The sequence below is a fragment of the Branchiostoma belcheri genome, unplaced genomic scaffold, assembly GCF_001625305.1.
Source record: "Branchiostoma belcheri isolate BF01 breed outbred unplaced genomic scaffold, Haploidv18h27 scaffold26, whole genome shotgun sequence".
Lineage (NCBI taxonomy): Eukaryota > Metazoa > Chordata > Leptocardii > Amphioxiformes > Branchiostomatidae > Branchiostoma > Branchiostoma belcheri.
In genome coordinates, this window is record NW_017803865.1 from 1,254,782 (window position 1) to 1,282,013 (window position 27,232).

A 27,232-nucleotide genomic window follows, 5' to 3' on the forward strand; every position below is an offset into this window, starting at 1 on the left:
AGTTTTATCGCCCTGCGTAGGCTGCAAATGTTGTATCTCGCTTCGGCACTCGTTTTATTACTCTTTTTGTACGGTTCGGACGCAGCAGCCCCCGTTTTTCTACCCCCTGTAAATTGACTACCCTGCCCTGCCACGCTGCTGTTGTAGCCCTTGTAAATGCAGGTTTCACGGAGTGGCGCTGGTGTCCATGTGTACTTCTGGCTTTTATATAGTGCAGTGATCGTGGTGATGAATAGACTCTACCAGACTCCAATGGGCTGCTGGAAAAATAGTAGAAATCGGTCAAATAGACTGAATAATAGTTACCAGAGGAGTAAGTGTTAAGTTGTGGGCTACAAGTTGTGATTCTGTTGCCAGCTAACCCCTCCAATATGTCATTATTCAGTCTATTTGTCCAGTTCCTACTATATTTCCAGCAACCCACTTGAGTCTGGTGGTGACTACATGATATTGAATAACAGGGCTCGTGTTGAACTAACACCATTGTCAGATATGTGTAATATTGTGAACTAAAAAAATGTGATATAAATGTTAACTGATGTCACGAAAGTACTAATTTTTTGATTGAAAGTTCACCTTTGATGGTAAATGACATAAGGAAGATTTGAAACGCTATATCTGACCAAACATTTGTTGTGTAGATATAGCGTTTTAAGTATTTGTAGTACTAATTTTTGTTGGACTAACTGAACAAATAGACGGAAAATATTGATGTGGAAGGGGTTCTATCTGCTTTACCTTGTGGAAAAAGGATGCCAAATGAATAGTAAACAAGAAGAAAGGGGCAGGTGGTGGATGTATTTTTAAGGACCACATTATCAGATTTACTTTTTTCTTCAAAAATAAACAACTATCGACCAAAAATCAATTGTCTCTTGCATCTTCAAATCAAAGTGATGAATGAAGTGATGAATGAATGTGACTTGAAAGAATGCCATAGGCAAGGACCTTGCTGGATCTTAGCTTGAATTTCCGACCATGTATAAAACAGCAGTAAGAGAAAAGATTGGTTTCCTTTCCCACCCTCCTGTAACACATCAGTCATATAGATTCACCATTAATCCCACTGTTGTGTGGTGTTCTAAAGTCACCAAACCGGGCCCGGCCAGGCAGTTTGCATCAGCCAAAATAACAAATCCGTATATTTTATCAATGATATACATGTACACAAATAGCTTGAGATTATTTTTTACAACTTTGTGTTTTGTTGTCTTTGATATCATACTTTTATATCAAACCAATGGCCAGGCCCTGGGCAGAAACTGTGACTGTTGCATTACCAGAATTTTCAGAACGGTTAACAAAAGAAAATCCACACTAAATCAGTTCACATTAGCTGCATTTACTGTATTCACAATCAGCAAGAATAAGCTGCTAAAATAAAGTATGGATTATATAATACAATAGCTTTACTATCAAAGAAATTGCAAGTCATTTTGGAAAAATGTACGGACTTGCTCTACCCATGCTGCAGCACAAGGTACATAAATATTTGCAAGCTGGAAGTCAGTCTGTTTCTTTAGTTCAACCACAGGGAACAATAACACGACATGGATAGCTTGAATTTTTACACAAATGAAACAAAACTAAGACATGCAGCTGGCCGTGTAGCTTAATGTTACAGTTTTTTGTCGTACTGGTTATTGCCTTTATGGGTTCTTGTGTTGGTTTTCTCAGCCAACAGAAGATGGGAATGATGTGTTGGGGAAAGTTTGTTTTTCCATTTATATCAACATCGCAGTGCCGTCACCGCAATATACCCACATCTCGGGTATTCCTAGACAGTGCAACAGAAACAAATCCTTAGTTCATAGTGGCACCAAGTCTTCACTCTCCAAGGAGAAGAGGCTTAGTTATATACACACACATTTGCTATTAGTGTCCTACCATACATTGCTGGGCTCACTACAGAAGTATTAAAACATTGGACTATGCTTTTACATTTAACAAACAGACTGTCTTTGAGAAGCAATTTTGCTTTGCAAGCAGCTCTGCTCAATTCTTGACATTCAATGTTTTAGTACTTGATAACATCTGTTTAAAGAGCCCTGCAATGTTGGTCCTGATGTCTTCAAATGGTTCCCAAACAAGAAGAAACACAAAGCTACAGCAATTATACATTGCAAACATACATAACAATTCAGCTCAGCTACATGTAAGTTCATTTAGACTTGTTCACTGCTGGCTATATCCTAATATCTAGTGTAACTACAAAGAATCATACCAACTACGTGTTAACATCAACACCTTAAAGCTGGCATCACACAGCAGGAAGAAAGCTCAGCCGACGAGTCTGTGAACAAGAGGACATTTTCGGCTGGTGTCCTCTTAATCACTGCACAAGTTTTGGGAAACTGTTGATGTTTGCAGGTCACAGAGCCCCATAGAATGTAAAAGGTACCATAGATTGACAGTCAGACTAAATATACGCTTGACTCTGGCAATTTTGAGATTCAGTGACAGTCTGGCAATAGCAAATTCAGCCAAATGTTCTTCACTGTGTGATGCCAGCTTAACTTGAGAACTTTTGTCGAAGAGGAGCCTACAGCTGGTAAGAGTGAAGGTAAACAGGAGGATCCCATATACACCACTATGATGTGTATCAACTGTATATACCGGTATCTGATGAACATGATGATGTAAAACAACAAGTGAGACGACCCGTAACAGCACACCATGGATTCAGTCTAAACATACATGTAGCAATTGGAATTACAACAGTTAAGCTGAACTCTTCTTCGAGCAGGTTGGAAATTTCCAGTTCACTGGTGCATTAAACCTCCAGTGGTCCCATAATACACACACTTCCTTTGAATCATTCATTCATTCCTTGACTTGCAGCTCGGTAAAATTTCTCACTTGTAACTTTTTCTATTGCTCTACATACAAACTAGTTTCTTTTATCAATTTTTTTTTCATATCACCAGTTTGATTCCAAAGGAGTATAGGACATTATGTATTTTGTGTAACATAAGTCCATCTATGTAACACATATAATATTTTCAGTCACACAGCTCAAGCAACTTGTTACCCATTCTCAGTCAATAAAATAGTCAACTCTATCTTTCTCCAAAATTTTTGTTCAACCTGTTTTTGTTCTATCTAGCGTGGCCAAGCTGGCAAGGTTCTGCCTCAACTACACAAGACAGATTTTCTTCACTTGGCCACACCAATTTAATTGGTTGGTTCTTGGCTTAACTGGAAAAACATACTTACGTAGCCTGAGGACCAGGTTTGTGCCTTGGTGCACTCAGTTTTGTGGAGTGAATTTAGTCATATTTTAGCTTTCCTCCCTACCCTCTACTTTGATTCATGATGTCACCCTGCTATATTTTCACTTAAAATGTCCAAGAACCAAATAAATAAATCGGTGTGGCCCTACTGAGTTGCTTTTCAGGTACATCAAAATGGCTCTATTGTACACAATAATGTACATAACACAGCAACCAATACATAACACATAATATATGTACATGGTACTGCTTAAAAAGAATGGAACACATCCCTGAACTGCGAAATGCAGTGTGGGAATAATTTAACAGAAAAAAAATCATTCCAGTTTCAAATGCCACTAGGTGATGAAGTTCTAGATTTGGAGCATCTCCATACAACCCTCTTTCCACTAGAGGTTGTGACTGCTGAGCAACCATTTGACAGGCTAATTTCCAGGAATTTCAGAACTGAATCTTTTTTGTGTGTCTTGTTGTCTTTTGAATCTTTAATCTTATGTATTATATTTCAATTATAAAACCAAGGATCAAACACAATCATCATAGGTTGGCTGCTCCAAATATCCAATTTTGGTCACTCAGTGAACTCCATGTAGTGGATAGGAGGCCTATACATCTAATATCACTTGGCAGTTCTCTACATGTACAACAAAACTGTAGAACATGACATTTATGACGTATAATCAGACTGCATCACAGACCTGTATGTGTTTCTATTTGAACATGCAAGGTACGACACTAGACTGACACCAGCAGATTGCTTTATATCAACAAGGGAGATTCCATTCAGTGATATCACCACATGCACATCATGTCAGGGAAAAACTCTAGTTCACTAATACAGTATCACTACACCACATCAGGACAGATTTTCACTTACTGGGTAAATCTTTCCACTTCAATTTTAACTGTTTACCCATCGAGGTGAAGTTAATAATAATTCATTTAGATACTATTTCAGTTTTTTGTAGTTTTTCTCTATTGCAAAAGAAGCCCTTGATGTGTGGCAAACACTACAGGTACGGGTACAATACTCCTTTGGGTGGACCAACATTTAACTAAGAGCTTGGCGCTATTCACAAAATAATGTATATCACTGACTTGAATCTTCCTTGCCATACCTTCAAAATGAGATTTTCTAGGTGCATGTACATGTACTTCTTTCAAATGCATCTGTAATTAATGTTCCAAGGTCATGCCCAAAGATCACAGTACTATACAGTCAAATCTGTACAAGTGACCACCTCTACATAAGGACCACCTGGCCAATGTGACCACATTTCAGTGATTCTTGCTATTGACACAAGCAGTAAGAGTCTATAGCGACCACCTGTCCACATAGACCAGGTTTTATCAGTCCCCTGTTGAGTGGTCTTGTGCAGTTTGGACTGTACCTATGAAGAAGTCACCACGACAGACGCCACACAAATCTACAGCAGGGGGACGACCACTTCCACGTAGTTGACGGGGAAGAATCCGGACTGCCCCTTCACCGTGCCCTCGAACCAGTTCTCGTCGATTCTGTTGGTGAGCGTGATGAGGTCGCCCTCCTGGAAGCCCAGCTCCCCCTCGTTCTCGGGCTCGAAGTCGTACAGCGCCTTACAACAGGGCTGCTGGTGCTGCGTGGTGGGGGAGTCTGCACGAGCGAGAAGGACCGATTAGGGAGACGGGTATGTGTGTCGCATAGTCTCCACCAGACTAACAACCTAAAATTTAGCAAAGTGGGAAAATAATTGGCCTGGACAGTTTTATCCCGTTTACTAACCTATCTCAGCTGCCACGTCTCTTTTGTCCCATTTGCAGAAAGAGACTTGGCAGCTGAAGTAGGTTTGGTAACCAGGGTAGGGAAGTTTGGTCACCATCAGAGCTCATTGGCCCATGCAGTGCAAATCTTTTCTATTGTGGCCCACTCCCCTGGCCAATTTTTTACCCTATTTTTTCTGAATTCTACTATCCATACATGAACATGTATAGACAATAGGAAGGCCTGGTGGACATGTAGATGTGAGACAGAGACAACTGCAGTGTCTTCTGTCAAAAAAACATAGTGTTGCTCAGAAATAGGCAAGTTTGTCTTAGAGTACATGACTGGCAAAAATATTTTTTAACTACACTGTACTTAGTAATTCTGTCATCATCGGATTCCCAATTTCCCATACATGGAACAGACTAAACTTCAGGAAAACAGTTCTACAGGGAATACAGAGATGTATGGTAAGGCAAACTTGTCCAATTTTTGAGACTTGATTCCACATGAAGTACACTTAAGTAGACATAACTATGGTCTTGTCAAACAACATACGTTCTTATGTCCTTCACAGCAGTGGAATTTTACTTTTTCTACATCCTCCACTGTTTTATTGTAGCAAACTCTGCTCTTGAGAGAGTGTCACTTTATGATAGTGATCTGTGAGAACACAATGCTCCAAAACCAGAAAAATCCCAACCAGCAGTTGTTTTTACTGACTTAAACTGCCAGTAGAATCTGTGTGGGCCAGATCAAGTGGAGTTCAAGGTTGAAGGAAGGACACTGGACAGGTGCGTTGTTTAGCATTAGAGACCATACATGTATGTCTACTTCGCCTGCTAACTTGGGGTGTTGCTCCCAGCACTTGTAAAGTAAGGATCTACAGATGTAGAAGGATAATTTTGGAAAATACAAAGGAAGAAAAAAGGGAAAGAAATAAAGGATGACCAGTCAACTAGGCACTGGGTATGCTACAGCAACTGAAACAGAGACTGTAGAATGGTTACTGAACCCTAGAAGTGGACTAAAAGAAGAAAACAACAGTCAGCTTAGGGTAAAATAAAGGCAAACCAAGAAGGTCATATCAGGAAGACCTAAACACATACTATCAGCAGTTCCATGCACACACACACACTGTCATATCCAGGGAAGATATCCATCATTAACAGGTTGATGAGCACACAACATCTTAAAACATCGAAAAGAACTACTGGTAGCCTAGCTCCTTAAGAGGCTCTACAAGTCAGGCTTTTTTTTGGTGGCATATAATGTGCTATTTCTCTATCAAATGGCAGATAGTTTTGGTACTTGGTTTCTAGACCTAGCCTACTCTTCAAGCAAAGGTTTGAGCTTGTGTCTGTGCTTATGTTTTGGGCCATTTTAGGCTTATTAGCCAATGCATATTGGGTACTGTCCTGGCAATGATACTGTCTTGCCAATTTGATACTGTTTTGCACACACCAAAAAAGATCTGCTTGGAGATTAGGTCTAATCCACAACAAAACTGAGAACTGATTATGCTGTAAAAAAGCATATTACAGTAAAATGCCATAAAATGCCAACTCATAAAGCCTGCTAGGGAGGCTAACTACTGGTGGGGTGAGTAGAGACCACAACAACACAATCCACACAGTCGTGGACTGCTCTACTGGCTGGACTAGTTCTACACTAGTTTCACAAACAAAGGCACAGGACAGGAGGGTCTGTTCGGGTGAGACAAGCATGGGGACGCTGGAGGATGTATCATGAAGGAGGTCAATGTACAAGGTGCAGAGACTGCTGCAGCCATGTGCCTCCACAGTGGATGATTGGCAAAGTTTTCTCCTTTTTTTACAACATCTCTGGGCAGATGCAAAGATCCAGCTTATTTTAGAGGAGCCAGATCTTTAGTTCGCTAATGCTACATTTGTTTTTGCTGTTTTCTAGTACTGTATTTATGTTTACTGTACTATAGTTAATACTACATATTTTAACTGTTTGCCTTCTTTGACAGCTACTGGCACTGCAATGAGGGCGCAGCAAACTTTCAATAAAGGAGAAGGCTTTCTACTACATCATGTTGTGACTCACCTATGTTCCTACACCCTTACCTTCTGACATAGGTCAGCATATACTGTAGATTGAGCACAGGATTGTCGGAATATAGGGATGTTGGAACATAGGTCGAGTTGTTGGAACATGGGGGTGTACATGTAACTGTAAGGCACTGGCTGCAGACTGTAATTTTTCAGGGGGGGGTGAGAGAAAACAGACATGTGATGGTGCAAGTCCCATCTCAAGATGCCACGGCACAGAGTGCAGAAGTCTACATACGTGGGCGCTGCCTGGGCGGAGTGGGCGGAGCCAGGTGGCCCTCAAAAGTGGAGAAGTCCTGGATGGGGAAGTCCGAGGGGGTGGCCACGGGGGAGTGGAAGGGGGAGTTAGAGGGGGAGGCACGTGGGGAGTGCCGCGGGGAGGCATGGGGAGAGGCGTAGGGAGAGTGGAAGGGGGAGTGGCTTGGGGAGCGGGGAGAGTGGCGGGATCCTAGAGAACGTCAGGCATGAAAGAGAAGAGGCACTGCTATTAGTACGAGGACAGTCGCACAACGCATGAGATGATAATGTCTGGATGAGGTTTTATCTGGAGGTGCAATGGTCCACAGACTGAGATGGCACATTTCATGTTGTGGGTTACAAACGTCTATTGATATATGGACTGTAAGAAACAGTACCCTGTCCATCCACAAATTTCATTAACACAAAAGGTTTGCTCACTCCATCTGCTAGACCCTACAGGCCGGCTCCATCCCACCGACAACATCCAGCTAATTATACCCCAACAAATATTGCAAGAACATACTGGATGTTGGGGGAAGAAAAAATGGGCTGGCCACCAAGGTAAGCACTTGAAGCAACTTCTGAAATGATATGTAAGAATGAAAGAAACTTCTCGCAAATAATGTACAGTTAACAGGGTACTGTTTCTTGTTGCCTGTACAAAAATGTGTATGTATGTTGAGTCTAGATGCTGTCAGTGGAGATGTGACACATGGCAGGGTTAGCAGAGCGACTACATGTCTCTTGGTAGTGCACCACAGAGCCAGACTGTGCTTGGGGCTTTTCCTGTTTCCCCACATACACCTGTCACTGCACACCAGAAGGAGTGGTGTCCTGAAGCAAAATTGCCTTTGTCCCAATTTATTAGTACATGTACCTTTAATAACATTCCTTGTGTCTGGACCAATTAGAGAAGTCCCTATCATAATAGTCCAGTGGCATAGCTTGAAAAATCAGCTCAGTTTTGCACTTTTGATTAAAAAGCACCAAATTTGGCACATATGACCTATAATCTGCCCTTGACTTGAGAATATCATACTGGCACCTCGAAAACTGTCCTGTATAACTACATGTAAGATTCAACAGAGTTTAACTCAAGTATAGCTGCAGTTTACCATTACTTGATTTTGATCTTCAGTGGGTCAGGTAGAATCAAAGAGCAAAATTTTCAAGAATCAAACCCCCTTTTGTACCCACAATTTTAAGCAATCAAACCCCCTTTTGTACCTACACACCCCATGGCAGTGGTCCACTGTTTGTAGTACTTTTTGAAAAGAGTTAGAGAAATTTTCCCTGCACAATGAACCTGTACATACAATGTACTATTTACCATGTCTGCCTTCTCTAATATGGCCAATTGAAGAGGACCTCAGCTGTTTTATGAGTTCATTTGAGCTAAACTGGTTTGAGATCACCTTCACTGTTCACCCCCACCTCCCCATAAGGATGTACAATGACAGGTGTATAAAACCCAAAGTCCCCAGCACAAACTAGCCGGGGTGGCCAAGTCTACGACTCGGCGCAGCATTCACGGCACCACAGACCAGACTGTGATCATGTGAGCACTACAGGGTTAGCCTGTGTGTGGGTGGGAGGGAGAGCTAAGTTCCCTGGTGATACCTGCTGCCGCGGTGTCCACCAGCAAATCCCCTGATTCTGTTTCATCAGTTTCCACGTACCAAGTCGTACGTTCTGTAAGTAAGGAAGCACGATCCAATGGAAAACTGTTTTCTGTTGCGTTTTTTTTCATGGATGATTACAGTACTTGTATTCTGTACAAACCTTACGACCCATTGAGACGTGCAAGATTCATGTTGCAAGACAGGAACACTTTTGTTAGGAACAGACCAGGATGGATTGTAAAAGGGAATGTGTCTGTAATTAAATATTATTATATAATAAACAAGTCTTCCATCTGGATTTACTTTAATGGACATTTCACAAGAAAGTTGACGAAAGCAAATGTAAAACAACAGAAAGAACCAAGACTAATCTGACTCTAGAAATAATGTGAATGAACATCAACAAAAGGCTAGATAGAACATTACATAATACATAATAAATCAAGCTGGATAAATTATCTGAAGAGTCTGACATTTCACATAGCATCCACTATCTTTCATCAGGAACTAAGAATGGACAGCCACTGGTCACTGCTGAGGGATAGTGGATGCTATCTACAGTCTGAAAACTCTGAATCTTCATAGAATTTATCACTTGATTTATTTTGAACAAACATATTATGAACTGTGGATGGACATTTCCAAACAACTCCACTTGTACAATCCTTCCTGGTCCATCTCTTGTTCATGTACATCATGCAACAATGAGTCTTCACACATACAGCAACCCAGTTTTCCCTATACCTTACCACAGCATCACCTTAGGCTTGTGCAGGGAGGATTGGTGCAAAGACAGTATTTTGTACCTGAAAGATTTTTCTTGAGAGATTCTTTTCTGAATGCAGAATCAAAAATAATTACTGGTCTATGTTTGATAAGCTTTCAAAAAAATTACTCTGAATAGTCAACTGTTTGACTTTGATCACTTTTGTTGTTTTTATATAGATGTGGGTGAAGAAGAACAGACAAGTGTTGTGCAGTGGACAGAGGTTCAATCAAATTCTGAGACAGTGTCAAATTGGATATAGATACACAAAGATGATGCACTGGTGACAAGACCTCTGCATCGAGCCTCCCACGATTATATCCCTTATGTACTTAACCCAATCTTAGTGGCAACCTACATATGTCCAACACCTTCAATACACCCAACATAAACCAGCAACTTGAATACACCAGTAACATGTCAACATCTGCATGTAGATTATATCTACACAAACATTTGAGATGGAACCACTCCATAGAACTAGAGATAACAAGTGGTTACTGTGCCACTACACAAAAGCCTCTTCATCACCAGGACTTTGGTCATGATGCAGCTACTGCATACTTGTACATATACCAGCATTTTACCACTATCTGTTTGTTATGCTAGGCCACCTTTCCACTAGAACCTAATCGTTGCATGACCATAAAACAACCAAAACTAGATTTGTGTTACCCTTGATTTTATAACTGGGATACGATGCAAGATGCATAATTGGAATACGATGCAAGATGCAAAAGCATAATTTAAAAGGCAACAAAACACACAAACAATTCATAGCATTCAATGAGCAATCTCTCAAATCTTTGGTCACTCAACGGTCTCAGCCTCTAGTGGAAAGGGGATGTTAGATAATAAAAAGCCATGCAAGCATCAAAGTATAGAATATCCTTTGTAAGCAGGTCTAGAGGCCTGTACCCACCCTTTGCAGAGATGGAGGCGTACGCGGGGGGTGCGTCTGTAGAGTCGGTGCCGTTGTAGTGATCCAGCAGGTCCTCCGTCACCTTCTTGGGGCGGTGGTGAGAGCGGGGTCTGCTGGACGCATCATCAACTCTGCAGGGGGTGAACACAGAATCATGTTTACACACACTTCCTTTAGTCTGGGTGCATTTGTAACAGGGCTCCTTATACTAATACTCACTTGCGCGAAAGCAAATGCAAGGAGCCCCTTACAAATCACATGGCGCCCAGAATAGACTTCCTTATTGAATTCCATGACGTTTTACAAATGGCTCCTGTCTAACTGGTGTCTGTTCGTGCGTTGTTCAGTTTACCCCCTCTGTAGTTTACTGCAGAGCTGTACTGGTATCTGAACGTGCACTGGTAGGTTTACCTGCTCTGTAGTTTACTGCAGAGCTGTACTGGTATCTGAACGTGCACTGGTAGGTTTACCTGCTCTGTAGTTTACTGCAGAGTTGCTCCATGAGTTCTGTGGACTGCTGGTGGTACTCCAGCATGGAGTTAGCCAGGGTCTGCAGCTGGGAGATCTGCTCCACCTGGCAGCAGGAGAAAAACAAGAGGTCAACACCCTTACATGTACATGCATGTTCCAACAACTCAACACATGTTCCAACAACCATAAGTCAGAATGTCAGCAGTCAACGTGTTTCCCACACCAGTAGCCAGCACACAACTCTGCTTCTTTAGCCCTAGACAATACAAAACTGGGATATCACTACAGTAGGGGGATAGTTAAATGGTAGACTGTGTACTACTATACTCTTTCTCAAATGTGAGAAAGACTTAGATAACATCTCTTTTTTCAGCCATCATAGGTATGTGGAACAGAAAACACAGGGAAACTTACATCACTCTCCAGGAGGTTGTACATGCCGTTCTCTGCCAGCTCTTTTGACTCCTCAAACTTCTCCATGGCATTCCGCAGGTCATCATCGCTGATCTTTGACCCTGCTTGTCAAGAGCAGTGACGAGAAAACAGAACAGGGTGAGCTCAGAATGGCTGGGCTAGCGTGCTTCATTTCTAATTAATTTTTTTTTTGCAGGACTTACAGTAACTATGGTTTATCTTCCCAACACAGAATCTTCAGTGTCAATTTTAGCAGAAAGCTTATCTGCTACTACATGAAGTTGTGTTCTTTTTGGCAAATAGAGCATAATTGAGCTTCAAGAGCAAGACAGTGTATTAAAGGACAGTCGGTGGAAACTGGTGGAAATTAGAAAAATGGTCTATTAACGAAAACAACCAACCTAAACCAACAAGAGGCAAAATACTCCAGGTGCTAGGAAAAGTGTTTCTTATTCTGTCAACTGATTGTGGACATTTGAATGTAGCTGAGGTCCAATTTTATTTCACTTATAGCCTTCAGATGCAATTTAAGAGCATTTTTATTGAAATTTCCTCAGTGCAGAGTGCACCCACCACCTCTGCCACCAACACCCAGAGGGTTTGTTTAGATAATTACCAGGTTGCATACCTCCTGTCGATCCCATGGTGCAATGCAACAGAAAAAGCCAACAAACAGGTCAGTCAAACAAATTTATTATCACAAATCCCACCCACCCCCGAATCCTGGAGTGGTATCAACCTTCTTTTGATCAATAATCAATCAGTTTGAGTGATTGATCCTTTTGAGAAGGACAGTAAGGAGTTCAATACTCACCAGAAACACAGAATTAAAACATTGGTGTAATATGAAGAGTAACTGAATAAAATAGAAAGTTAGATATCATACGTTAAATTTCTGCATCATACAAAGTCAATTCAAAAGAAAATGTGAAAAATTCCAGGATATGATTAACATACTTGCATTCTGTTTGCTTGTTTGTTTGTTCATTTAGAGTCAAGTGAAAAATAGGGGCACAACATTTGGGCCTGGTACTGGTAGGATTCAAACCAAGAACCTTTAGATACAACAGCCCTAACCACAAGACCAACTTGCCTCTGTTCCTGGATTCAGATCCTGGAATCTGCACACTTTCATGGCTTAGTAAATAGCAAAGTAAAAGAATAAGAGACTGGTAAAATCCACTCCTGTACACACCACTACCTTTTTCCTTCTGGCGCTTCTTACAGTCGTAGTCGAGTCGTCGACCCTGAAGCTTCTTACGATGGTGCTAAAAAAACAACAAAAACATCCATGAACTTGTCAAGAGCTTCAATGCATACAAAACAGAAAAAGAAAAGATTTGCACTTCGATGAATGGATAATTACCAATCACAGTCCAGCCTCCAAAACAGTATTACACTGCATTTTCTTGTTATTATTTATCATTGCTATTGACACATTGTATAATATATGTCAATATCCGTCTTAGAATTTTGTTATATCAATGTTCTCCTAATTCATTATGAGAGTTATTTTCGTGATTAGCATTTTGTTAGGTTTAAAGGATGAGGGAGGGTTTAGCATAAACCTTTTCAGGCTTCTTCTCGCCTTCTGCACTACATGACTTTGTATTCCTATACACTAGTCCTCATTTTGTGTTTTTGGGCACAATAAAGAAACAAACAAAACCATACCAAGACTTCCTTGATGTCCTTCTCGTGGAGCTGCTGCAGGGGGTCCAGGTAGTTCTGCTTGACGGTGGCGTCCAGGTTGTACTTCACCTCTGCCATCTGTTTCAGGGTCTCTCCCATCTCTCCCAGGGCCTCACCTAACACATAAGATACACACATCTCTCAGTACAAGTCAACATCAAGGAATCCTTTTTGTATTGATGATTGTGTATGCAATGGAATGATTGATATATTTATATTGTTTAATCATTTTTTTCACATGTCCAATTAGTCCAATTACTCAAAAGTGTGATTAGGTTCTTGATAATTAATTGAGAAGAGGACAGATAATTTTCAAAGCTTTCAGGGCATAGAAGTGCATGCATGTAGGAAAAGAAGACAAAACCTACTTCATGTTATACTACTGTCATGTTTAATCCTGTACCAGTAACCAAATTATCAATTTATCTTCATTAAGTCTTTTGCATATACATTTTGTGCATTGTCAAATGAATATGTCATTTGTATGCAAGTGTTAAGTTCAAAGTTGTTCTTGGCATTCTGGCCGGCAGTCAAACATTCAAAAACTGTCATATCCATGCTTTACATGTGCAACAGTTACCGAAATAGTTCCTAACTCAAAAACACAATGTCATGTGGATACTAATGGTTTTATACTGTGAACAGGAAAGGACAACTCATAACTGATTAGAAGTGTTGCATTATCTGAACATATCTAAGTGACATATTATGTCGGGAATTATACGTTCACTAAAGAAACAAAAATGTCCTTTCTGTTAAGTATTCCTTCCATAACTGAAGCATTATCAAAAAGAGTCATTTTGTTTTAAATGACACTGCTCTACAGATGTGATTGTCATCTTTGATATCCATTATGTGTCCATGTTCCAAATTCTCAGCATACTGCAACGCCTGCCTTTGAATTCATATTCACTGAGTCAGGGACAGGAATTTATACCTGTGTCATATGTGAAAGTCATCTCAAAAGGACAGTACCATATACATGGTACAACGCTTAATATCTTAGCTACTGTGACATTTAGCAGGGCTCAACAATAACAACTTATTGGTAGAAAATGTTGTCCAGTGGAATATGGCAAACTGATACAAAAACAACACCATTCTTTGCAAATAAAATTGCAAATTCCAAATCATTCTAGCTCCTCTAACCTAAGCAAAGCTTCTGCTATGTTCATGCAACACACATGTACATAATATATATTGAAGTATAGCTGCTCCAGCCAATAGTTGCCTTGCCTAATGCCATGCACGAGTTGCAGCATCTATCTGCATTATGTCTAAGTGCCAAGATGGCTACATATCACCTACATGTTAATATCTGCTGACACCTAACCATCAGGACTCACCCATCTTTCTTCTACTTAAACCTAAAGATGCAAGACTGATTTGTTTACTGAAGGAAATGAATACACTGCTGTTTAATTTGATGGCTTGTACAGAGAAGAAAGGTTATACAGGTTGAGGTAAAAGATGGTTCCTGGAGATACAGAGATGTACAAAGTAAGAGACTTTGCCATGGGGTAGGTCAGTTGATTTTCAAGCCAAAATCCAATGCATTATCATAATAATTGTATTTCAACAGAATGTCTCATTTAAGGTCATATCTGTGTATTCAAGGATGGCATTCCATCTGTAGTTTTCAAATTTTGTTTTGGAAAAGATATCGTCTGCCACAAGCAAAATTCTCGTGTAATGTTGACCAAACATCCAACGAAAACCATGAAAAATCTGTGTTTTACGCAGGCGCAGTGCATTCTGCCGATGTGCTACTCCAAACCATGAAAATACAGTAATATCTTTCCAAACTTTTGTGTTGAGTGTCAATTCTGACAGTATTTTACAATACACCAGCAGAAGACAGGTGAGTCCTGAATGCTTGCTACCGTTACACCTGCACTATGGGGTGTAAGAAACAAACATGGTGAAAATACATACCATAGTTTCTCCAATCTGCATTATAACATGGAAAAAAAGAATGAGAAGAGGTTTTCAGCATAAGGAAGAGAGGTTGATGTAAGCCAAGTACATTTTACTGGATGGTCACAAGAAAATCTATCATATTTGGCACTGATGTTTTTTACTGACAAAAGAATTTCCCACTGAAGGACAATTTTGGCCTGTTCCATTTGTTCAAATTTGGTTATTTTCCTTTGCAAATTTTGGAAGTCCTGAAAATCCCATCCAACATTCTCATCAATTCATCTAAGAGAAAGGCATCACACTCAAACTGAGCCTTTCCATTCATTATTACATGCTTCATGGTTTCCAAAAATTAACACATTTGTAGTTATAGCTTTTTTTGCTGTCAATGAAACAGCAAGGCTTAATTGTAAAACTCACTTTCTGACAACAAATTCATATTCCTGGAAGCACAACATTTCTTTCATTCAACTGCCAACAAGCACTTCTCGGTAAAATGTTCATCTCAATCTAGAAATGAATTTTGCTGCCAATAGTTACTAGTAATAGCCAGTGGTACACAATTTCTGGCTGTAAGGGCCTCATTCTTAAGAGCTTGCAATTGTGATCATACACCTCAAACTCAAGAGAACCAGTCCCATTTCCAGAACTACTTAAAAACCAATAGGAGCTCACTATGAAAATAACTCCAATAGGAACTCAGGATTCTGTCACTATGGACACCAGTCATCACAGCCTACAACACCATGGTAACATACATGTAGAGTTCTCATTCTGAGAATAACTGGACCATGTTAGCACAGAAATCAACAGGATTAACATGTTCCCATTTCTCCTGACTTAGAGGTGTTGGTCATAAAGCTTCTGGAGGCCTGACCAATGGAAGGGCTGCTAGAAGCATGATGTATTCATGATCAGGCTGTACTGACAGTGTGCCATGCTTTATAAAGCTGCCATTCTGTTCTGGACCAGCAAACTGCACTTGGGCTGACACGAAGTTGAAAAACGTGCAAGAATACACAATAGACAGGAATGGAATAGAAATAAATCAAATTAAAGACTCTATAAATGTTCAGTTCAATCAGCATCTGTCAAATTCTGACAATCAAACAAAGAGACAGTCAGATGGATTCTTATTTGTTATATTTGTTCAAGCAGTACTGTCATTTTCAATACATACAGAATTCTAACATACAAGTATAAGTCTCTTCACATTTGAGAGGGCAATATGAATATCCAATTTAGTTTCATGGGTAATATCTCTGAAACTATAAAAATGCAGTGACATATGAAATATTACTGTGTATTTGGCAACATGAAGAATATATAGGTTAAAGTTAATTAGACTTTCCATATCCTTAGTGTCATCTTTTCAAATCATGACAAGTGTAATATTTCATAAACTAATAATGGTAGAACTTGACATGATATAAAATGAATCATTCACTATTTTTCATCATTTCTTAGTCACTGATATATAGCAGACGCCATCAGGAATGTCTGACTCTTCAGAAAATTTATGCAGTACATGTACTACAATGTTGTTGCTTGGTTCATTTTGTAGTACATAATCTTCTACCTGGATATTTAGCCGTCATAGTTTTAAAGATGGTACATGTCTTTAGTCGTTAGAAAACACATACTTTCATGTCCTTCCTCTTTATGACTTGACTACATATCTGCAGCTGATGACCAGCTGCTTAACCTTCAGACTGCTAAGGATAGGTAACATGGAGAAGGTTAAAACCTACCATATTCTGATGACACTGAGCCCTCGCTCAACTCTCGGCCGTATTTGATCATGACATCTCCCAGGGTGCCCTCTGGCTGTGGGTACTGGGTGGTCCGGGCCTGGCCGCGGATTTTAGAAAACTGGTTCTGAGCGGCAAGTCTTGCACGAGAAGCTGAAGGGAAGAACAAAGTGCCCCAAGGAAACCAGTGTCATTAATGTAGGAATAATTGTGTAGTAATGATCACAGATTAGACATCATATGATACAGATGGCTTTGCACATTTTGTCTTTATAAAGTAGATTACCCTATGGGTGTTACAGCAACATACAAACAAAATTAGAAAATGTGGCTTGTCGTTAATTTCTGTAGCATTGACAATGCAATGTCCAACTACATGTAGTATTATTTTTTTACATAGAGAGCCTATATTAGTCTATTACTAAGATTAAAGGTGATGTTTACAGTTCCTGAACAGTTCCTTGGCTTTTGCAACCTAAAGAATAACTTGACAGGACAATTATTATAGTCCACTATTACCATTTTACCATTTTAGGCTCTAATACTGTACTCTTTACGTTAACCAGTCCTTACATAGTATATGATAGCCTGTTGGAAATTTGAATTGAAAGGATTTACAATTGTCAAAAGTTGGTGCCAATCATAAAGAAGGGACTAAGCGAGTAAAAATCAAGTCAGCAAGCTGAAGTTTAAAGTTCCAGGGCAATGAAAAATTATAAAGACCCTGGTACATGCATTCCAGGTATTGTAGAATATACATTGTAGCTAGTATGTCAGCATTTGTTTCTTTGTCTGTTCCTTTCTTTCAATGCAAAGACCAGGAAACGGAGTCGTAGCTATGGAGTGTCATTCTCTACTCTACAATGTTGTGCAGAGAGTAACTAAAAGACAGTGCAAGGCTTTCATTTACAAAAATACAATGTAGCTTTGTGTTACCTGCTGCGCAAGGGGCCAGCACATTTGTAAAAGAAAATGGTGAATGTTCAAAGATTACAAAGCCACAGCAGACAGGTACAACAAACACACACATGAGCACAGTGCAGGTAATAAAGCCATACATGCCAGATTGGTACAATCAAAAGTGAAGAAACCAATGCGTATAGGTTGAGACTTAACATTACTTCATTACTTTGAAGTCCACTATAAGGAATTCTAGTCACATCAGGCCTTTGGACCGGATCTGATAGAAATTCAATAACTTATTTTGCTGTGATTTGCTACAATTTACTACAAGGCATCTGTTGTCTTATTTGCATCTGACAAATAAGACTATAAATTTTGTCATCACAATGTTGTACTAGTCTGGCAGTTATAGGCTGTGTCCATGATACAGAGAATAATAAAAAAAAATGTACATGTGTTTGTGGGAAGCTGGAAAATGAGAGTCTTTCTTGATGCAGGTCAGTAAGTAACTGGTTAGCAAAAAAAGCATCACTGTATGTTTGTCAGAAATGTGTAGTATTTAGAAACATGTCCATGTACGTCTAGAAGAAGTACATTGTAAATAGAGTAATTGAGTTTCAGACCTGCAAACATAAGAACAGCTAAGTACAGAAATCATCATGCAGCAAAGTAGGGCAAAATAATCAATACTAGACCATATGGAAGAAGTAAATCAATATTGCAGATGGATTGTAGATCTATAAATATTGCAGAGATTAGTCCAAGACCCTTCTTTTCTGGTCTACGGTGAAAATTATCTTCCTAAGACAAAATTGTGTTCTTAAGACATTGATTTTGAAACAAAACATCTCCACCCATCTCAATCATGCACTGGCACATTGTGTTTTCCTCTCAGTTGCAATACCCTTGACTGCTGCCAGGCGTCTCCCCTAACTCACCTGGGTTGGGCTGCAGGTATTCCTTGGTTTTAGTTATCAACTCAATCGACAGCTCGTCCATTGTGTCAATTTTCTGGAAGACAAAAACAAAAGAGAACAGTTTTGAGAAAAGGTGGTTGAATACTGTTTGTGGTGGCATACACAGTTGTACAAAACATAGACAGTAGTACTGTAATCAAAACATTCAACTTGAAAGCATTATCCTTGGATATTACAATTGAACATATTTTTCCCTCAAAGTTTGTTTTTGTTTGCCTATCTGTGCATTTGCTTGTATTTCTGTAGTTATTTCTACATGCTTGGCACATCAGAAGGTTACAGAAAATGTTATTTCATTTCTTGTCTTCAATGAACAAGTTAGGTACCTTTGACATATTACCTGCAATGCATCTGGGCTAAACTGATAATTACCTTCGCCAAGAAGGTTATGTTTTCAGGGGCATTCGTGTATGTGTGTGTTTGTGTGTGTGTGTGTGTGTCTGTCTGTAAACACGATAACTTGTGAAGGTCTTGTCGGATCGTCTTGATACTTGGTAGGTGGGTAGGTCTTGATGAGACCTCAAAATGATTAGATTTTGGGCCCCCTAGCGGCTTGTTATGGTACTGCAGCTGAACTTCCGGTTTTGATATCTCATGATCTAGACATGCTATGGTGATGAAATTTGGATGGTAGGTAGTTCTCGTGCTGGGGAAGAAGTGATGTGAGTTTGGGCCCCCTAGCGGCTTGCTCTGGAACTGCAGGGATATATTCTTGAAATTATTCAAAAGGGGATAACTCAAGAACTGTTTGACGGATCGTCGTGATTTTTGGTATGTAGGTAGCTTACGTGATGTTTAATATAATTATGTGACAATTATGCAAATATGGATGTAATTTACATAATTTATGGGGAAATTCTATAAATCAGCTGCATTCCATGATAGGACAATTGAAGCTTGTGACATTGGTAATTGACAACGAGAGAAACACAGGAAGATATTGATTATGTTAATAATGACTTAATTTGCATAATTAATGAGAAAGTTTTATAATTATGTAATGATAACTGCCTGGAGTTTCATACTTGTGGTATTTGAAAGTTTAGTTGAGGTGAACATCATTAAACATAATTTATTCAAATCAGGACCTCATTTGCATAATTTATCAGGAAATGCTAGAATGCATTGTTTGTTAATATAAGACTGTCTTTTGGTTGAGATTATGATAAAATGATATAATTCATGAAAATTAGGTTCCTATTTCTTAATCGAGGGGGGACTAATCTAATCTATAATTTGTCAGTCATAAAGATTAACATCATTTGGCGAAGGTATGAGATCGGGGAACTCTAGTTTCATTTTTATTTCATTGGAATCGCAACATTGCGATAAAGTGAGCTTAACCCAAGCAGCAATGGCTGATATTGGGCAGCACAGTTATCTGATAATTTTAACAGACAGCTGATGCAATCATTTCATCAGGAAATTGCTATTTAGGAAAATCTAGTTCCCATACAGACTGAGACTTAGGGTCTCCTGTGCTCTCCAACACATGAGGCAATCAAAGTGGTCCAGCAGGTTCTGTCAACATCCAGTCTCTCTACATCCTTCCAGTTCGCAGGTCCCTCTCCATTCTTTTGTTTGCGGTTCATTTTTGGAGTTCGTAGTCTGTAGTTCATTTTCGTATAGGGTTGTTTAGATACACCCAATTCCCTTATCGCTGCCCCAAAGACAAATGCCAGGCAGAGTCAGTGATGTATCCCCCCATCCCAGCTGTAATGGCAGTTAGTTAAGCGAGGGATTTGCCTGTGAGTTCAGACATCTGCAGGGGAAGCCCATGGGTCGCCAGGGTTGATCCACCCCAGCAGGAGTTCTGATGAAGTATGTTTTACCACAGATGCACAGGAGATCCCATTACCCTGCATCTCATCAGGGCTAACATTGAACCATTGCCTTAATCTATCCATAATGGGCTTCTGTAATGTCGGCTAGATTACTTTTATACATTTTTACATATTGCTGCATATTGCTGCCCATCTTCACTCACGATCTTGAATTATGTTTCCGCTCTAATTGTATTTATAGTTCGTTAATGTAAGTCTTTTTTTGGTACTTAGTTAATAGTTGTTAATTTGAGACCTCTGCAACTACACTGTATCAGTAATATTCTGTCCCCGATAAAAGACATTTTAATGATATGTCATGCCTCGATTCAGCCCTATTGTGGCAGCAATAGTATTGCATGCAATCTTATTGTGTCATTCATTCATGTCAAAGTTTGATTCTGATGTGAGTAGATTGGATATAGTCTTGATTTCTCCATAGACCCGGTGACCTGACTGCACTTTGTGTAGGAGGCATAGAATTGAATTTGAACATGCAGGATATGATGGCCAAATGGGACAGTACAAGGCCATTCTTATTCCACTGCAAAGTACAAGGCCATTCTAACTTGGCTGCAAATTACTGTCGATTCATTTTACTTCATGGTAGAGGGAAAAGGGGATTTTCATGGTCTTTTAAATTCAGGGTTGAAACAATTCAGTAGTACAGTCAGTTATTGTTAGAGGATGCCACTTAAACCATGAAAATAAAGCCACTGCAAACCTTTCTAGGTTTACAGTAATTAGAGTACTACTATTACTAGTAATCTACTACTTGCACTACTTATTATTATGTATACTACTGCTGCTAGATGTAATGTCTTGGGACTACTTTCAGATTACAAGATGCTACATCACCTAGCCTTTCCTAGAAACAAGCCTTTCTCTGATGACAGATAACTAGTGTGTCCCGTGGGACAGCCATCATTGTAAGTCTGCCATAAAGGCCCCACCCTAAATCTCAATGTTCATCTCTTCCACTTGACCAATTTCTATATCACAACCTTAAGGGCTCCCTGGTCAGCAGAAACACTGCAAGATAACTAGTAATAAGAACATCTTAATAACTGGCCTTCTCATCATCTTGCATGTTTCTGCTCCAAGCAAGGCTGTGATGGAAATGTTACAACCTCCATGGAGGATGATAACCATTTCAGCTATCATTTCTAGGCAGTTGGAAATAAATCACAACTGTGCAGAACTTTGGGATATGGAATTTCAATTTCCAGCAAAGGGTGGAGACTGAAAGGTTGGAGGATGGTATGAAAAATAATTTGAGTTCATTTATTTCACATCATTTTCTGTTGTGCACCCAAAATTTTTCTGTCCACCAAAATTTCTAGGTTACATTGTGCACAGTCCAAATTTTGAGCCCTACTAGAACAAGTACATGTACCATCACAGAAATTATATAGGTGGAATGGAAGACCTGGAGTGCTTTACTTATAGATAATCCAGACCCCTACGGGAGGCCCCTGGACGTCACAAGCCTTTGAGGTACGATTACAGCTCAGCCAGGAGAGCTGACTGGACTTTGATAGACCCAATCCATACCAGGATTACAGTGGCTGCCTTCTCCCACACACAGCAGAATACATAAACACTTATATTCAAGTTGGTAGGGTTGCGATCAATGCAGATCTTGCGGAGTTAGTCCGTGCACGTTAATATCGAAGGAAAGTATTGGAAATTTTGGGCTATGTTACGACTGCACAAGAGACATAGTTTGTCAATGCAATGGCAATAGTTTACAGTGAGAAATACAGGTGGAATTTGTCAGGTGTAGGTGATTTTCAATGTCACCTGAACCAGTACAGGTATGCAGAAAAAAATATTTGAAGCACTGCCAAAGCATGTTGTGTATTACAGAGTCCTGATGATAAACACAACATGAGGTATGACCTTGGTGCTGAAATATTGAATGGTACACGCATAGAGACTGCAGCTGTGAAGAAAATCAATGGTAAATTAATTAACTTAGCATGGCAACCACACTTTATCATGCAAGAATTGCATCCCAAGCTAGAAACTGGAAATATGACTTTTAAAATTAATGTGTAAATGTAGCAAGAGGGAGCCTTGCTTGTTGCTGATAATTTTACTTTGGCTAATTCTATTGTTTTGTGTCCATTGAGCATAAAACCCACATGTTTAAAGTACGGTGTACATGTACTGACTGTGATGTACATGTTTGAAGTTTTGCTCTTTTACACAAATCCCACATCAATTTAGGACATGATGTGCTCAGTATTGGGTACTTTTTCTGTTCTGTTCGTTACATGTATTCTATTCTGTTCAAATGTGGATGACTGTGTGCCTTAAGATTTGGACTCAGAAGCCACATGAGGTCAGACCCTCCATGAATGAGGACACTGACAGTCATCATCTTCAATTGCAAAGAACCACCACCACTAATACATAAATCTCCATACGCCACTTCCATGCACGATCCTTTCCACAGCGCGCTTCTCTTATCATGCATGGCACCTTACAGTCGACAACGGCTTTAGCGATTAAGCTTTTACCACCGAAGCGCCTCCACTTTACGGAATCCCAGCTGACAAATAGAGGTCGACTGGAAGGGAGCAGCGCAGATTCCAGTCAGAAGGGGAGGATAGAGTGTCTGACCGTGTCCTTGTGTGGGAGGATGTAAAATGACACTCTTCACCTCAATCATGGTACTGATTAACAATTGATTCTGTGGGCGGATGCTCTTTTGTTTCGGTCTACTTAAATTTACCGGAAGTAGATCTTTCATACACCCCCACATGAAGGAATATCTCTGCTGCTTTCAAGGTCCGCTTTTTTTTCAATTTCAAAAAGAGTAGGGATCTATCCTGGTTTGAGTAGATCAAACCTTACAGTCAGGTCTTATGCAGCTTGTATGTTATAGCCAATTTACCGGCTATGTGATAATAAACACACATGCATATATTAGAGTCTTACCCCCTATTTTTTGTGGAATGACATCCTATCCATTTCCACCTATGAGAGGGGGGATTACTGAGGGATGCTGTCCCTTGGCATGTCTCATCTGTACCTGTCAGCTTCTGTCACCATTATTAATCAATAAAAGGACTGCAGCATGTCCTATATCTGTGAGGTCAGCCTGTTTTGACCAGCAAGCCTGCCCAATCAATCTCTGGGCAGATATAGGGAAGGAAAATTATGTTTTTGACCAATCTGTCAAATATTTAGTTGCTCAACAGTTGCAGCCTCTAGTGGAAAGGGGGTGTAACATAAGATCTGAGTGGCTGAATGTCACCACTTATGATTCATGCCTGCCAGCCAAACTTCTGATGTACATATACATGTAATACAGAGAGGATGAGTCAGACTATCAGTATGTGACAGCACACATAGCACACTGAATTCTTTTTCCACGTATTACAGGGACACAACTTGACACGCCTAATGTTCCTATCTGTATGCTGCAGAATGCCGACTAAACCCTCAGTGTCTGCCGGCTCAGAACCACAAAATCCCCGCGTGGGTTGGTGGGTTTTACACCTACTCTGGGCCATGGGGAAATCAGTACAGGTATTACAGTGGTGCCTCTATAGGCCTTAACGCTGTAGGATAACATTTCATCAGAAACTCATGAGCTTGACTTCCTGTCTAGGATTTATGGATTGGTGGATCAATACTTTCCCTTTTCATTTTCTTTCACAAGAGTATAGTATAAAGTAATAATATTATTACCTCTTATAACATTATGGTACAAATTATCTCCTGAATTTTTCTTATCTGGTTTGGTTTGGTTGCTCAAGAGGCCAAAGATTGATCACACAAGCAAGCATGTACAGTTGTACTATACAGTAAAACAAGAACAACAGACTACCTCTACACAAGGACCACCACCTGGCCAATGTCATCACTTTTTGATGGTCCCTTAGACCACCAGCCCACATGGACCAGATTTTATCAGTCCCCTGAGTGGTCTTCTTGTTCAGTTTTGACTGTATGTTTGGCCTTTAATAGAATTGGCCTTCACGGTACACGTACATGTTGGGAGGGGGGGTAACTCTTTACGGTTACATAAAGATATGGTTATATATTATGTCTTAAACACAGATTTCTATACAAGTTTACAATTTTGTGGTTATGTCTCAGATCTGTTAAATAGATTTCTAATTTTATGTCTACCTTCTGTCCCAATAATGAGGTCAGCTAACATAACGTAAATCTTTCCCTACTGAGTGCTATAAGCAGACAAATGTGGTGATTGAACAAGCTTAAATCAGGCAGATATTCGACTGGGGACGTACGTAAGACAAAGACAAAGCGCGATGATGATCGATGAGTTTGGTGACCTTTAACAAATACCTAATTATTTCTCAGGACACACATACTACGTAGGAGAACGAATCAGAATTCATCGGGGAGACTCTGACATGTTTTGTCACTTGAGTGTAATGGAATTTATAATGAGGCGGCACATCTGAGGCCCAGAGGGGGTGTTCTCAAGGACGTGCTTATATTTCACCTTGCTGCAATGTCAGTGTGTGAATACTGAACCAACGCATTTCATCAAGCAGTGCTCAAAGTCACTTCTCAGAAAGTCACCTCTACTGATATACTTGATATTAAAAAGGAATCTAAGGAATCAGCTTAAACTGGGCTCTTCCTTTGGGATGAATTTTGGGGAGATTCAGACAGTGCAGTATATGATGAATTCTACTTCCTTTTTCAGCATTCCACTATGACGAAAACATCATATTTCTTTGTTTGTCAATCAGCAAAATTCATCATGTACTTACTAGATGTCCTGGAGTCCTTTTCTACTATGACATACAAACACAAATTTAACATTTACAATTTGACACGTGACTCTACTTGAATCGACCTTGAATAAAATTACAACTACTGCACACGCTACACAATTACTTCGAAAAAGTTAATTAGAATTCTAAAAAAATGTTTCAGTGAGGTCTGAATTATTACTTGTTTACTTATTCTATTTTTTAACCACTTTAATTATTTTGGTATATTTCTTTGGATCATTTTGTTTGTTTGTTTGTGTCAGGATCTCCATATGGTGTTACAATTCACACTTTCCTTCCTGCAGTCCACAGCAATACAATAAATAAAATATAAAGAACAAAACTTATACAATAATTATTGGTTAATTAACCAACAGAATTAAATGAGTAAACTTCAAGGTGAGGAGGAGAGATACATTGTACATGTACATGATACATGTGACATTCAGAAGACAACAGGGAAGCTGAGGATACGTGTCTCCACTGACGGTCCTGTACGGTAACCATCCGGCTACGCCAGGGGTGCGTCACGCTCTCACACCGTGGTGGAATCGATATGCGCAGATGGTACGCGATAAGCTGCATAGTTAGGGTAATGCTATCAGCCTTAATTGAGCCAATCTATCCTCATCCTCCGGATCACCCCATTTGAGATGCCGTCACAAAACCCGTTCCTCCGTCCCCTACCTGCACCTGGGAAACCCATCCCTTTACCTCACAGGAGCGGCACCAGAACATATCCATCAACGGGTGATCAAAGGGAAATAATGACAGGAAGGTGATACGGAAACTGCCTTCATCATTTATGTCCCTGGCAAGACCTGTCCTATTTCATAGTCATACATGTGTATGTGTCATAACAGGTCAATGTGGGCAGGTCAGTATACAAACTGACCAATATACAACTGAAGAGGTCAATATACAACAGAATAACAGATCAATGATTTCATATGAAATACTTCTTGTGAATTTTTTTATCTATTCCTTATTGTGAATTTAGCAGATTTTACACAGATTTTAGCACCATTTCTACATGTATACAACATCGTGACCCGGTCGGCGCCATCTTGAATCACTCGGCCGACAAAACACAAACTGGGAAGGTATTGGTCGCGCGTGGTCCCGACTCGAGCTAGCCGCGGTCGCGTCAGGCAGGTGGTCTACTTGGGCAGAGCGCTTAATGCTTGTGCCTATGGGAAAATATTTTCGGGACCGGGGAAAACCGGTCTATTTGGCCAGTAGGTCGTCTTGACAAGGTGGTCGCATGGGCAGGTTTGACTGTATATGCATTTTCACTCTTACGGCAGGAAATTGAAGACAGGAAAAGAGATAATCTTTTCTGGAACCTTTGACCTAACTAACTTCTTGTCACTGATGCTGACATGCCTACATATAGCATGTGGACATAAGTACTGAAACACAAGAAAACAGACACATTGAAAACAAAACTTCTGTACATTAGCCTCCACCAGGCCTTTCTACGGGGTTACGGATCGTAGAATTCGACAAAAAAGGGAAGAATAATTGGCCAGGAATGTTAGTCCACAGGAGGGTTTATTTCGCCTCCAAAATGGGCAAATGAACCCTATGGTGCCCAAACTCCCCTCAGGTGGCCAATAACTCTCCCTATTTGGCTAAATTTTACTGTGTTTGAACTCGCATTGTTAGTCTAGTGGAAACTATCTGTGCACAGAGGTTATGACAAAACAGCATGCAATACTGTATCTAGAAGATAATAATCACCCAACTCCAATTTTTTCTCTCATCACAAGGAAATAACAGGATTTTGCTTCAATTTTGTGCCGGAAAATGAAATCATCTGCAGTTAGAAAAGTAATCAATCCAGAAAGAAAGGTACAGTCCTTTCCAAGAAGTTCCATAAACAGGATGTTTGCAGGAAGTGGAGCGCTTTGGAA

The 27,232-nt window shown here is 39.9% G+C and overlaps 1 protein-coding gene across 15 annotated transcripts in view; it reads right to left on the reverse strand.

Moving 5' to 3' along the window:
* Nucleotides 1-1,322: 1,322 nt before the first annotated feature.
* The window catches only part of LOC109471937 (endophilin-A3-like), a 44,495-nt gene continuing 18,585 nt past the window's right edge, over nt 1,323-27,232 (reverse strand). For 2 of the 15 annotated variants that reach the window (XM_019771450.1, XM_019771449.1), the window contains exons 3-13: nt 18,692-18,764; nt 16,851-17,003; nt 15,115-15,129; nt 13,162-13,295; nt 12,683-12,755; nt 12,104-12,118; nt 11,488-11,591; nt 11,073-11,176; nt 10,603-10,733; nt 8,913-8,984; nt 1,323-4,866 (exon numbers count right to left, since the gene is read on the reverse strand). In XM_019771450.1, coding sequence (XP_019627009.1) covers nt 4,661-4,866; nt 8,913-8,984; nt 10,603-10,733; nt 11,073-11,176; nt 11,488-11,591; nt 12,104-12,118; nt 12,683-12,755; nt 13,162-13,295; nt 15,115-15,129; nt 16,851-17,003; nt 18,692-18,764 — 1,080 coding nt within the window. In that variant the 3' untranslated portion in view covers nt 1,323-4,660. The remainder of the gene's footprint in view (nt 4,867-8,912; nt 8,985-10,602; nt 10,734-11,072; nt 11,177-11,487; nt 11,592-12,103; nt 12,119-12,682; nt 12,756-13,161; nt 13,296-15,114; nt 15,130-16,850; nt 17,004-18,691; nt 18,765-27,232) is intronic. The other 13 variants (XM_019771457.1, XM_019771456.1, XM_019771454.1 and 10 more) reach the window with 12 other exon arrangements.